Genomic DNA, 13421 nt, shown 5'->3' on the forward strand with positions numbered 1-13421 from the left:
GAGGACATCTGTCCTGCTGCACGTTTCTGTGTGTTCTTCCACAAAATGTGAGTTCAGAAGCGCAGAACAGTCATGTGATCAGAGTGTTTAAGAAAACACTGATCGTCCCACACTGCTGTTAGACCTCAAGTGTCACCATGGCAACAAGTGTGTCTTCAGTGTCTGCAGAAAGTCTTCACATGGTTGGATCAATAAGGAGGTTTCTGTTTCCCGTAGTCTGACCTGCTAACGGAGAACCTGAAGCCCAACTCCTCCCCCCCCCAATGACATTAGAGAAGATGAAGCTGAGGATGGAGCTAGGTGGAAACAGACCCTGACAGGAACAACTGAAAGAAGAAGAAGAAGAAGTGATGTTAATATGAGCCTGTAAAGAGCCGGCAGGGTTTAGTGCAGTGTTTTTGTGGTGCGATGAGCAGCATATACGACAGGTGCCTGCAGCTGAAGGGCTTCTGGGACTCGGAAATCACAGTGGAGCTGGATTTGTGGACACTAACAGACACCAACAGCACTTAAACAGTAACTGATCTCATTTTGTGAGAAGCAGCCGGTCAATTATGAGCTCTGTTTGCTTCAAATCCCAACAGAGGAGGAGGAAACAAAGTCAATCAAGTGAATGATCCTCCTTCCCTAAAGCAGTGAGGAGCGTTAGGGAGCGCGAGGGGGGAGACGGGGGGGAGGAGGGGGAGGAAGGACACTTACCACAGTAATGTCAGCCACAGACTCCCTGCTGACTAACACACTGAGACACGAGGCAGGTGAGGTGGTGCAGAGATGGCAGCAGGCTGCAGGGGTGGAGCTCCTCCACAGGGACAGAGGGCCCCGCTGTGGTCAGGCACTGATGGTCACTGTAAAAACTGAGGATGTTTTCACGACGTGTGTGTGTGTGTGTCCAGATGTTCCTGGATTCAGGAGGAGTCGCTGGGTGCAGGTCTAGAGTTCTAAATGAGCTGAGGTCTGAATAAAGAGAAGCAGTGCTGCTGTGACAGACTGACAGAGTAGCCCAGGTGGAGAAGGTGTCATACATCCACCTGATGACCTTCAGTCAGCTCCAGCTGCAGCCAGCTGTGATCCACGCACAGAGGTATGAAGGAGTCAACACTGACCCCAGCACACTGAGCACATCCAGCTGCTGCAGACGGTGATGATAAGGCAGCATCTGTGGTCACAGGTGCTGCTGTGTGTCCTGAGCTGTGACTGACTTTGATCCCTCAGGTGAGCCTGAACCTGCAGCCCGCCGGACTCTATCAGTGGCAGAGAGGACAATGAGTGTCCCTGTGGCAGCCAATCACAGCCTCTGAAACAGGACTGTGGTCCAGTGCACGAGCTCAGTACAACCGCCTGCCTCCTCCCAGTCAGACTTAAGATGTGAAAACAAGAGGAGATCGTCTGCTGGTTGTTTGAGCAGCCTCACTGCAAACATGTGCTGCAGCCTGTGAAGACCAGCAGCTCCATCTACTGGCAGCCAGAGTCACTGTTCCTGAAGAGCTGCATGAAGAAGGAGCTGTGGTTATGTGGACATGGGCTGAGGAGGAAGGAGCCTGTTGAGGAGGTAATATGGGGAGAAGTCAGACCGCCTGAACCTCCTGTCCCATAGGGGGCGCTCTGAGCATGTTTACCTGACGGGCTGCAGGGCCCACAATCCTCACTGTGTAAACACGGAGGACTGTCCTGATTCACCAGCTGTACACAAACCTGCTGTGTGTGGTCACTGTATCTGTGTGTGTGTGTGTGTGTGTGTGGTCACTGTATCTGTGTGTGTGTGTGTGTGTGTGTGGTCACTGTATCTGTGTGTGTGTGTGTGTGTGTGTGGTCACTGTATCTGTGTGTGTGTGTGTGTGTGTGTGGTCACTGTATCTGTGTGTGTGTGTGGTTAATCAGGTTGTCGGCTCCTCTCTGTGAACGTGTCACTATGTCTAGCTGTAATGAAGCTGTGCACTAGGATGTTTTAGGAGACGTTTGGTCCCCTGGGTGTCTTCTTAAGATTAAGATTAAGATTAAGAAACCTTTATTAGTCCCACAATGGGGAAATTGCATTTTTGCAACGGCATACAGACAGCAAGGGATAAGTTAGGAAAAAGATATATACAATATAAAATAGGCTACCAATAAAAGATATATACATTATAAACAGTTTACATATTTAACAGTTATTGCACAGGTGAGTGGAGGTAGAAATGGTTTATAAACTGTACATAGTGCATCAAAAACTAAATAGATAATTTATTGTATTGAGATTCTTCAGTCCTGCTGCAGTTCTGGTGGGTAATCTGTGTCCAGGACCTCTGTGGGTGGATCTTAGAGGAACAACAGGGATCACAGAGTGTTAATAAAGATGGACGAAATGACATTTTTCCTAAAGTAAGGCCAAAACATCTGTATCGCCCTCTGGTGGCGGGCTGCTGTATAGATCATAAACCCTGCCTCCTCCATGTTAGCAGATGAAACATTTTTCATTTTTGTTGGTTAAAAAAGGAGGAAGTGACGTCCTGGTCAGCAGCCAATGGAGCAGCTGAGCTGGTTGTGGGTAGCTAGCATGCTATTGTTAGCTAGCGTCAGCGCCATAAACAAAGATGAAGGTGTGGTCGGGTTTTCTGCTGTGATGTAAACACATGTGGGCGTCGGCCTCATGTTTCCACGGTGAAGCTGTGAATCAGGAAGGAAATCAGTCAAATGTGGCATTAATAATAACTTGTGCTGCAGCCTGTCCAGAAACTCTGTGTTCCTTTATAAACACACAGCTGAACGGAGCCCACCGGTCATCACTTGTTTTTATTTTTGCAGCTTCTATTCCTCATCTTTACAGACGTGTCAGTAAAAATGGCTTCGTTAAAAAGTCGGGTTCCATTTCTGAGGAAGTTTAAATTGAGTTTTTTTATTATTAAAGCTTTATTGTTCCTTCAGAGCGACGTGCGTATTCATCTGGGAGCTATTTGCATTTTGCTAAGTTCAGAAAATAAACAAATAATAATAAAAGCAGCAGCAGCAGCAGCCTCACATCAAAACAATCCTTTCTGTTCCACTTATGAGTGTTAGCCGTGTGTGCGTGCAGCCCTGAAGGAAGACAGCATTATTATTACATTCATCATTTTAATTATGCATCACTTAACAAGCTGCGCCACGCTAAGTGTCTGCAAACAAACAGGTGATAGCGTGTTATTAGCACGTCAGAGCTGAGCCGCTCTGTCTGCACTGTCACTCCTCTGTAAAGCTCCTCTGTGATTTATCAGGCGTTCAAAACAGGAAGTAAAACGCACGTTAACTCCAGACAGAGGAAACACAGGGTGAAGGCTCCGATCACACACGCACGGAATGTGATGTGTGTTTTTATGGATAATGAGGACAGATGTTTGTCAATAAAAGCTGTTAACACAGCGTCAGAACACACACTCATTAAAATGAAATATAAAAACATGATGAAAGCAGTGAAGGCTGGAAGCACAGCGCTCTGCTGGAACCATTACCCCAAACATCAGTGAGCGGCTGCTGGTGATTTCACTACCGTCTGTTTTTACTTCCTGTTGTTGTTTATGTTTCCCTCCTTTGTGATTGGCTGCCCCGCCCTGCCCTCCGTTAGCTGGTCACCACATGCATCATGGCTGCCTGTTCACTGGTGGTGCTTATCACTGGTGGTGGATTGTGGGAGTCAGTGAGTGACCACCACACTCACAGAGCATGGAGAGCTGTGTGTGTAAGAAGAATGCAGCAGCAGCAGTGATCCCTGATCACTGAAGACCAACATCTGAATCACACTCAGTTTTCTGGATCTGGACATGTTTGAAATAAAGTGTCCTCGGTGAGAGACGAGTCCCCCGGTGAGCGTGTCCTCTCTGAGCAGCATCACATATTCCACTCACTGCGCCGTCCTTTTTCTTGCTGTCAGGTATTAGAGGAAGGCTGTGACACCGCTGTCACACACTCATCTGAATAAATGATTCATGGCGCCGGGGTGAGAAGCAGCAGAGACATCGCTCATCGCTCAACACGCAGGCTGCTGCAGCGCTGCAAGGATCACATCAGGTTTTTGAAGGTGGAGGGCGGGTGGAGGAGGAGGGCCGGTGTCACAGCGGACCTAATGAGAGAATAACACAGCAACACATCTCATGTCAGGGCTGTGGGGGCCATCGTTTCCTGCTGGTGTTATATCAGTTAAAGGCTCTGAAACGGGCTGAGGTCACCTGCTGGGTGCAGAGTGCTCCTCCTGCACTGCAGTCAAACGTCTCTGCTGGGTTTTTTAGGTGTGTTTTTGCAGCCGACAGCTGTATTTACTTTATTCACACGCTTCATTTTGTGTTGTGTCTTGTTTCATGTGTTGTTTCAGTCTCAGGGCTCTGGAGCTGCTGTCAGGAGCCAGTTATAAGCAGAGGAATAAGGAGCTGCAGCCTGACAGCATTCATAGATCTGACCAGCTTTATTAGGTACGTGGCACATTAAAGGAATTTACTTATAGTGCAAAGTCAGTCAAGTTACTGTACTCTGGAAGAAGCAGTGTGTGTGTGTCTGTGTGTGTGCAGTTCAAACACATGTCCTGGTGAGGTGGTTCCCTGTCTCCTGCCGTCCTCTTGGTTCTGGAGGTGTACATTTCCTGGACAGATGGACAGGTGGACAGAGGGCGAAGGGGTTCCTATGACCCCCTCGCCTCCTCAGCAGATGCAGTACATCTTCTGCTCGGCCTTCCTGAGGAGTAATCAGGTGTTCTGAAGTAAACGCAGCCGGACGCCGGGATCATTTTCTGAAGACGTTTCACCACTCGGTTCAGTTGTGCTGACTCGTCCAGCTGCCTCCATTTAAACTCCTGGACGTGACTATGAGCTGGATGAATGAGAGCACCCACAGACACACAGAGGGTTAAATCAACCTGCACTCAGAACAGCCTGTCTGAACCCTGCTGCTGTCCTCGTGTTGTCCTCTTGTCCGTCCCGTCCTCAGGTGATGACTGTACTGTACTTCCTGTGGTCAGAGCAGGACGATCCCTCCTCTGACTTCCTGCTGGCGGATGGGGGCGGGGCTTCACCTGCATGAGCAGAGGGGGGGCCTCTGGTTTTTGTGCTCCTGCTTTCACTCTGCTCCCTCACTGCATCAATATGGAAGGTTAAGGAGACGGTCGGCAGGCGCATGAATTTAAATGTCAAGTGCACTTGAGCAGGCAGCTGGCTCTGCACATTTGTGCTGCGCTGGGTTTGTAGCTGCTGATTTGTATGCATGTGTTGTGTGGAAGGTGCGCAGGCTGCCTCTCAATTTGTTCCTTCGGTTTATTTCTCTCTGACTTCCTTTCACCTCATTTACTTCTCTCAACCTCTCCTCCATCTGCAGCTCGGCTGGAGGCAGCAGAATGAAGTCAGGGGGGGTTTGTTTGTCTGAGAAGTCCAGCATCAACACATTTAACACGTTCAGCAAAACAGCTAAACTCCAGTGGAAATCAGAACAGAGATCAGTGATCCAGGTCTCAGCGTCGTCATGAACTCAACAAACTAAATACTGAATCCACCTGTCACATGACAACACGTCTTCAAACATTCTGACACCAGCCGTGTGTTCAGACCAAACCAGCCTCCGGACTGGCAGACCAGGCTGGTGGACCCCCGTTTCAAAAGGAGTGGAATCAGCACCTCTAACTCTGAAGCGTGACACTCGGGGAGAACTGATGCTCTGGCTCAGTTCCACAAATGAAAGTATCCTGGGGTCTCCAAGAGTGGGAGAAGAATGGAGCAGGTGATTGACAGACAGATTGGTGCAGTGATGTGGGCCCCTCTCCAATCTGTCCAACTAGGAGACCCAGGACACACTGGAAGGGTGATGTGTCCAGGCTGCCCGGGGGACACCTCAGTATGCCCCCAGATGAGCTTGAGGAGGAAGGAGGAAGTCAGCCAGAGGGAGGTGTTTTAGGCTGCTGCACCTGTGACCTGAGGCGGAGTAAGTCAAGGACATGGATGGATGGATGGGTGGATGGGTGAATGGATGGATGGATCAAGGGTGGATGATGGATGGATGGATTGATGGATGGATGGTGGGTGGGTGGATGGGTTGATGGGTGGATGGATCAAGAGTGGATGATGGGTGGATGAATGGATGATGGATGGGTGGATGATGGATGGATGGATGATGGGTGGGTGGATGGATGGATGGATGGATGGATGGATGGTGGGTGGATGATGGGTGGGTGGGTGGATGGATGGATGGATGATGGATGGATGGATGGATGATGGGTGGATGGATCAAGGGTGGTTGGATGGATTATTGATGGATGGTGGATGATGGATGATGGGTGGTGGATGATGGATGATGGGTGGTGGATGATGGATGGTGGATGATGGATGATGGATGGATGGATGATGGATGATGGATGGATGGATGATGGATGATGGGTGGTGGATGGTGGATGATGGATGATGGATGGATGGATGATGGATGATGGGTGGTGGATGGTGGATGATGGATGATGGATGGATGGATGATGGATGATGGATGGATGGATGATGGATGATGGGTGGTGGATGGTGGATGATGGATGATGGATGGATGGATGATGGATGATGGGTGGGGTCTTTGTTGGTCTAATCAGCTCAGCTCAGACAAGGCTCTCAGAACAAACATTATCAGGCCTCACATCAAAATCCCCTCACATCAAAAACATGTGCAGGTCTGAATGTTCCTGAACGTTCAAATGTTTAAATATGATGATGTAACGCTGCAGTCATCAATAACACACAGCAGGAGCACAGCAGGCCAGAGCCCACCCCCTCTTTCACCACACACACAGTGTTGGTTTAACTTTAATCAAGTGGACTCAAAGACCTTTTCTCTCTGATTGGACCCACCCACACACACACACACACACACCACACACACACACACACACACACACACACACACACACACTCACACACAGCGGCTCAGCTGGAACACTCCATTCATCACGAGTCCTTCTGTGAAGAAAATCTGCAGCCATTACCCTTTTTTTTTCTCATCAGAAGCAAATTTGCCTCCAAAGCACAGAGCAGCAGCTCTGAAGCTGTGGAATAAAAAAAAATCCACATCAGGCTTTAATGTCAAGAAATGTGTTAGGACCTGAAGACCAGTTATCTGAGGAGACCACCAACAGCTCAGACTGAGGCTGTTCTCCATGAAGAACGGGCTCAAAGTCCTCCACGCTGACAGCTGATGAGCAGCTGACAGACAGAAGCAGCAGGTACTGGCAGCAAAGCTTCACAGACTGGATCATTTTCATCAATAAAAAGGATCAGACCTCACATTCCTGTCGCCTCGGGTCACATTTATGCTGATTTATAGATAATTGTAGACTTTCAGGCAGCGCTGTGCAGATATGAAACAAAGCACATCATGTGAACGTACATCTGATCCATATACAGAGACTCAGTGATGGTTGTTATCATAGTCCACAACAACTGCTGCTGCATTGAGCCTGACTCACTGTGGTGTTCACCTGCAACACACACACAGACCCACAGTGTGTGTCTGTGTGTGTGTTGGTGGTGTTGCATCCTCAGTGGGTGCAGAGAGCTGCTCAGCAGCAGACACACACAGATGTGTCCTCTTTACTTCAGTCAGCAGAGCTGAGGATCCTCCAGAGACGCCGCTCAGATGTTCAGTGAAATACGAGCTGCTGTATTTTAAGAAGCTCCGCTGGGAGCTGGAGCAGTCAGCCCGCTGCTCCAACCCCCCGCGCCTTTCATTCCGAACACAGCTCCTGAACCTCCGCTGTGTCGTAACACCGTTTAACTTCACACACATCACAAAGCTGCAGCTGCTCAGAAACACTTGGACTGTTTACAACACGGAGCTGTTTTCAGGGTTCGTTCAGGAGAACAAAACGTTTCTGTCAGCAAGTGTTTTAAAAGAATTCAGTTCCATCGCCCACATTCAACAGAAAGCTCCATGAAGGATGAAATCAGAGAAAACTGCTGGAACATTATGTTCATTGATTTCACCGATTTATTGTTGTGGCCATGAAATGAGAATAATTGAAACACTGACGATCATCACATCCTCATTTCTTTAATTAGGACTATCTGCAGGCTGATTGTTGCATCGATCGCTCTTCATGTCAGAATCCTGCTCTAATGTGTAAAGGTGAAGCGATCAATAACACTCACATCTTAATGGATAGATTCAACATCATTAATCTACACACACACACACACACACACCTCTTCACTGGTGCACTGCTGCCACCATGTGTCCACAGTGTGACCTGCAGGCTCTGACTCCTGATGACATGAACATCAGTCCATTTTCTGCAGGTTGTTGTTGTGTCTTCTTCAGACTCAGTGATGGAGACCACACACACACTCTGTGGTGAAGCTTCTAATCAACTGTGACTCATTTCATCCATGTATGTCTTGCTACAAGCAGCAGGGATCATCAGACAGGTCGGGGCAGGGAGCTTCTGTTGAAGGCCGTCAGGATGCTGTGTGTGTGTGTGTGTGTCATCATGCTGAAGACGAGGCCTCTGAGGTATGTGCCTCATGCTCATGTTTCATTCTGGAGTCTTACGTCAGAGAGAGTAAGTTGATGTCGTAGCATCCATCCACCTGCAGCGGCAGAGAGCCATGTTTACACACACACACACACACACACTGTACACACACACACAAACACACACACACACTGTGTTTCAGACTCACATCAAAGCGTCCGATGGAGGCTGTGGTCTGGTTGCTCTGCATCACCTCAGTCAGAGCCCACATCTGCTGGATGCTGGACGACACAGTCTGAGGGTCGGGGAGGCCCTGCAACACGGACATGTGCTTCTGAACTAAGAAGCTCCACAGAAACTGGAATCTGCATTTTCCACATTGTGTAAACACTTGTGTGTTTTTCTGTCCTAAAACAAACAGGTGTACCTCCAGGTCGGGGTGCTGGTCCATGAGCATCAGGTCAGACAGCCAATCAGAAACCTCCTTCTCTGGGTCCTGGAGGGAGAAGCAGAAACTCGGTGAGAGCTCGGTAAACACCGCAAAGGCCTCTTGTCTCCTGCTCACACTCATTTCAAGCAGAGGCTGGATTATTGTAACACTTTCATATCAACACAATCAACCCACAAACTAAAACTCATTTAACACTCTGCTGCTTCCAGGCGTCTGACCACAAAGAGCCAGCTGTCAGGACCATCAGGAGGATTCTCTGTGATGGCTCACAGACTGGAAGCAGCTCAGCCCCCTCTGTGTGGCATAAAAACCTCCGCTCTCAGAGTACTTAGAGCTCCGTGAGTTCAGATCTGCCTCTGTCTCTGTGTGTGTGACTGATGCTCCATCACTTCTCAGAATGTGTCAGCGCATCAACAAAAACATGAGTGAGGCTAACCGGCTCCACGTGAGGGAAGACTCTGATCTCCTCCAGGCTGAAGGTCAGCCAGGCAGAGGACGGCTGCCTCAGGATCAGCCTGATGGACACCACGTGATCCGGCTCCGCCTGCATCTGGTTTACAGACAGAGGAGATGACAGTCAACCAGCAGCAGACAAACAGCGTAATGACCTCCTTTACCAAACACATGAACAAACAGTGGATATTCCTTAGGAACTATGACAAACAATGAGCCATAAAGCAGTGAGAGAGTCAGCACCAGCCTCTGAACCAGTCCGCCTCTGAGGTAAACAACCAGCATCACCATTTGCATAAAGAAGAGTCCATGTATCACCATCACAGCTCCGCTGGCTGGTCTGATCCAGACTCTGACGGGTTTATATTCAAAGGTCTGAGCAACATAAAGAAAGATGAGGCCACAGTGTTGTAACATGTTTAACACAGCAGCAGCATGTTTAAATAACTGACCTGTAATATATAACCCAATCTATTCCAATATGAAACCTCACATCCTGCTCTGCAGCATCGAATCAGGGTCATTTCCTGTTTTATTTTGAAAGGCACTCAGCTATTTCTCATCTTAGACTACTTCACTTCCTGCCTCTGTGTCGGCTGCGTGGCAGCCAACGCAGGAGGAGCTTCCTCAGTCTCTGTGCCTCTTCGTCCCTGTATCTTCAGTGTCTCTGCTGTTGTACCAGCCATTTGTTCCCTGGTCTGTTGAGTGATTTTTCCTGATTCTGCTCATGTTTTTGATACGTTTGCCTGTTTGTTACCTCTTCCTGTGACAAAACAGTTATTAGTAGATTAATAGAAGTAGTAGAAGGTTAAAAACCATCTCTCTGTGCCTGGAGTCGTGCTTTGAGTCCTTTGTCAGTTCCCTTTCACACCCAGATCATCTGGGATCATCAGGCCTGCTGTCTGTTCAGAGGTACACGTCTTTGGGCCTTGTTAGGTAGTGAGGGTTGGTGTTTAGTTTTTTCTCTCCAGCCGCTGTTGCCTTATAGGAACAGTCACATTGTGTATTTTGTGGAGATTCTTGGTCAGTGTTGTTCATCAGAGACTCACCTGGAAGATCTGTTGTGCCTCTCCAGCCACACTACTGTGAAAACCTTGGATGATTCCCTTTGTCTCAGTGATTAAAACTGCGAAAGACCTGAGTCCAGCGTTTGGGTTTAACCTCTTGTTTGACTTCAGGAAACACTGAATATTATTGATGACTTATCCATAGCCATATGTTTTATTCTATTTGTTTTTGTTTGATTTCTACTTACTTTTTCTTTTTATCTGAGTTCATTTCATTTCAGATTAACTGTGTTTCTTCTGTTGCTGAAGCACATCTGCAGTGTGTGAGTCTTTGGCTACGTTCAGACTGCGGGCCAAAGTGACCCGAATCCGAAATGTTTTGCATGAATCTGTATCTAATATTGTCGTGACAGTCTGAACAGCTCAATTCCGATTTTATTACATCCGACCCAGGCCACTTTCATATGTGGTCCTAAATCAGATATGTAGCAGATATCAGCAGATACCAGCAGATACCAGCGGATACCAGTGTGTTAAAGTCAGACTTGTGTTGAGCACTGAGGACCCCTGCCTCTTCAGGAGGTGGAGGTGGGCCCACCTGCGTCCTGTGGATGGAGTAGTAGTCCTGGGAGCCTCCCTCGGTGTGGGGGTTGTCCATCAGACGCAGGTCTCTCAGGACGGTGCACCACTTAGCGGGGGCGTCCTGGCCGGGACTCCTCCTCAACAGACGCACCGTCACATACGCTGTGTAGTAGTTCTTGAAGGTGATCTCCTCGATCTGAAAGAAGGTCAGGAAGTCTGAGTCTGCTTCAATGTTGGCACCACAAATGGATGAGTAACACTTTCAGAATATGGACCCATGAAACCATGCTGGTGCCCAGAAGGGAACCGCCTCCGGTCTGTCTCGGCTCTGATGCCATTGTTGAAGAAACACTGGGTCTGCCAAAGCACGGCATTAAGATGAGCAGCAGCAGAATGCGCTCTGCAGATAACTCCTTTGTGCATTAAGCTGCTGCAGGCAGCACCTTTGAAGCTCTGAGCTAATGAGGAGTCACTCTGCATTAAAAACCATTTTAATTAGGACTAAATGCTGAAAAGTAGGTCAGTGCCCAAAAAGTCTGAAGCCTCTGTTTGGAGGGATTTATATTTAAACAAATGTTTTCTACAGTGTGTGTGCTGCTGTATGACACAGAGGGAGAAGATCACTGCAAACAGAACACATCTCCATTTGAAGAAAAAATATCTTTAGGAATACCACGCCTTTCGGTTGGTCCCTGAAAGCACCACATGTGACATACAAATCTAACCTAATCAATGCCTAAAGTACTTATACCCTGCTGTAAACATGTCGACATGTTTGTAATATTGGTGACTGTGGGACGGTGTTTTCCATGCTGACATCAGACATGTTTACATTTAAAACACCTCGGTCTGAGTGCAGTGTGTGCATTGGTGCAACTCTCGCTTACATTGACAGGCTTTCCAAAGGGCAGGGTGACATCGACGACACACACACCGGAGTGAGTGGCGTCTGTTTTGGCGTCTCCGATCTGCAGGTAGACCGGGGGTTTGACTGTGCAGGCCACAGGCTTGATGTCATCGGTGCCGTCGCTCATCTTCAGGAAACAAATGACAGGTTTAGATTCAGCTTGCATGAATGTCTGAGACCACAGTAACAGGGTGCATCATGGCGTTGGCCTCTGTGTGTGTGCACGGTTTGTCGTCTTTGGTCAGAAATGTGATTCTCATCTGTCCCATGAAGATAAGCAGATATTATAAAGGGATAACCTGTGACCGGCTGGACATGGAGGCTGTGCAGACCTGCACATCACATCATGTGTGCATCTTGTTCGATGTCATTTTGTCTGATCCACTGTTGTATGCTTCATGCTGGAACAACAGTGGTGGTGAAGGGTTAGAGCTCAGCAGGAGGCTTTAATGGGAACTGCAGAACATCCTGGATGAGGAGGTCAAAGAAGCAGCTGCAGCAGACACCTGACCTGTCCAAGTACCTGAAGTAGTAACCGTATGTCTGTGGATGCTATTCATCCTCCTCCCAGTGAGCTCAGCCCATCCAGAACTCCAACCCACACACAAACATTTGTATTTGATATTTACCTCCATGTTTACAGCTGTCTGTTCTTACACGTCGAGCTGCAGACTTCACTGTTATCCAGACACATGATGACACTGACAAGACACTGACAAGACACGGCCTTCTGCTGGTGTGAACTGTGCTTTGGTTTCATGCCTTGTTATGATGGTGCTGAATTGGAGGACTGTGGACATTATTATTATTATTATTATTATTATTATTATGACATTTTGCAGCAGTTCTGTCAAACTACAGAGATCAGTGCTGCTAGCCTGCTGTTAGCACCATGGACAGCGACAGGCAGGCGGTAGCATGGTAGCATGAAGCTAACTGAAGCACAACACTGACGGAGCTCACTGTGACACACACACACACACACACACACACACACACACACACACACACAGACACACACACACACACACACACACACACACGTGTCATGTTCATGTTCCACACACACGTTCATGTTTGCAGCCAGAATACATCGAGCCAACACACACAGTTAGCACGGACGCTAACAGACGTTAGCACAGCAGCTAGCGAGCGGAAGTCGTCATTATTCTGCGTTATTGGTGATAAAGACAAATAAATACATACATCCGCGAGTGGGTCGGTGTTTACCTTCTCCTGTCACAGGCTGTCACAGTCCTTAAAAACCACACAGAGCAGGAGAAGCCTCCGATGTTTACATGCCAAAGATGCCTGCTGTTACTTCCTGGTTGTCACCAAGGAAACGGAGAGTGTCTTAAAGGGCCAGCAGCTCTCTGAGCGCTGAGCTCAAAGGTGTGTGTGTGTGTGTGTGTGTGTGTGTGTGTGTCTGTGTGTGTGTGTGTGTGAATAGAAATATCAATGACTGCTGTGACACTGCTACTTCAGTGCTACTGTTGATATATTATCAGCAGCGTGTTATGTCTGACAGCGGGCAGCAGGTGGCAGCATCACCACGTGGATCAGAGTCACACTCAGTGAGGGGACACC

The 13421-nt window shown here is 48.2% G+C and overlaps 1 protein-coding gene across 4 annotated transcripts; it reads right to left on the bottom strand.

Annotated features, from left to right (window-relative positions):
• Positions 1-7949: 7949 nt before the first annotated feature.
• nicn1 (nicolin 1) lies at positions 7950-13217 on the bottom strand. 4 transcript variants are annotated; one of them, XM_028429371.1, is made up of 8 exons: positions 13041-13189; positions 12464-12624; positions 11815-11961; positions 10944-11123; positions 9322-9435; positions 8862-8930; positions 8643-8747; positions 7950-8549 (listed from the first exon to the last, which is right to left on the bottom strand). In XM_028429371.1, the coding sequence occupies exons 2-8, from the start codon at positions 12467-12469 to the stop codon at positions 8508-8510; spliced, it is 663 nt and encodes a 220-aa protein (XP_028285172.1). In that variant the 5' UTR covers positions 12470-12624; positions 13041-13189; the 3' UTR covers positions 7950-8507. The 4 variants fall into 4 exon arrangements, with proteins under 4 accessions (XP_028285172.1, XP_028285173.1, XP_028285174.1 ...); XM_028429372.1 differs by having other exon boundaries at positions 13065-13188; XM_028429373.1 differs by lacking the exon at positions 12464-12624 and having other exon boundaries at positions 13065-13217.
• Positions 13218-13421: the final 204 nt, after the last annotated feature.

This window comes from Parambassis ranga, chromosome 18 (assembly GCF_900634625.1).
Source record: "Parambassis ranga chromosome 18, fParRan2.1, whole genome shotgun sequence".
Lineage (NCBI taxonomy): Eukaryota > Metazoa > Chordata > Actinopteri > Ambassidae > Parambassis > Parambassis ranga.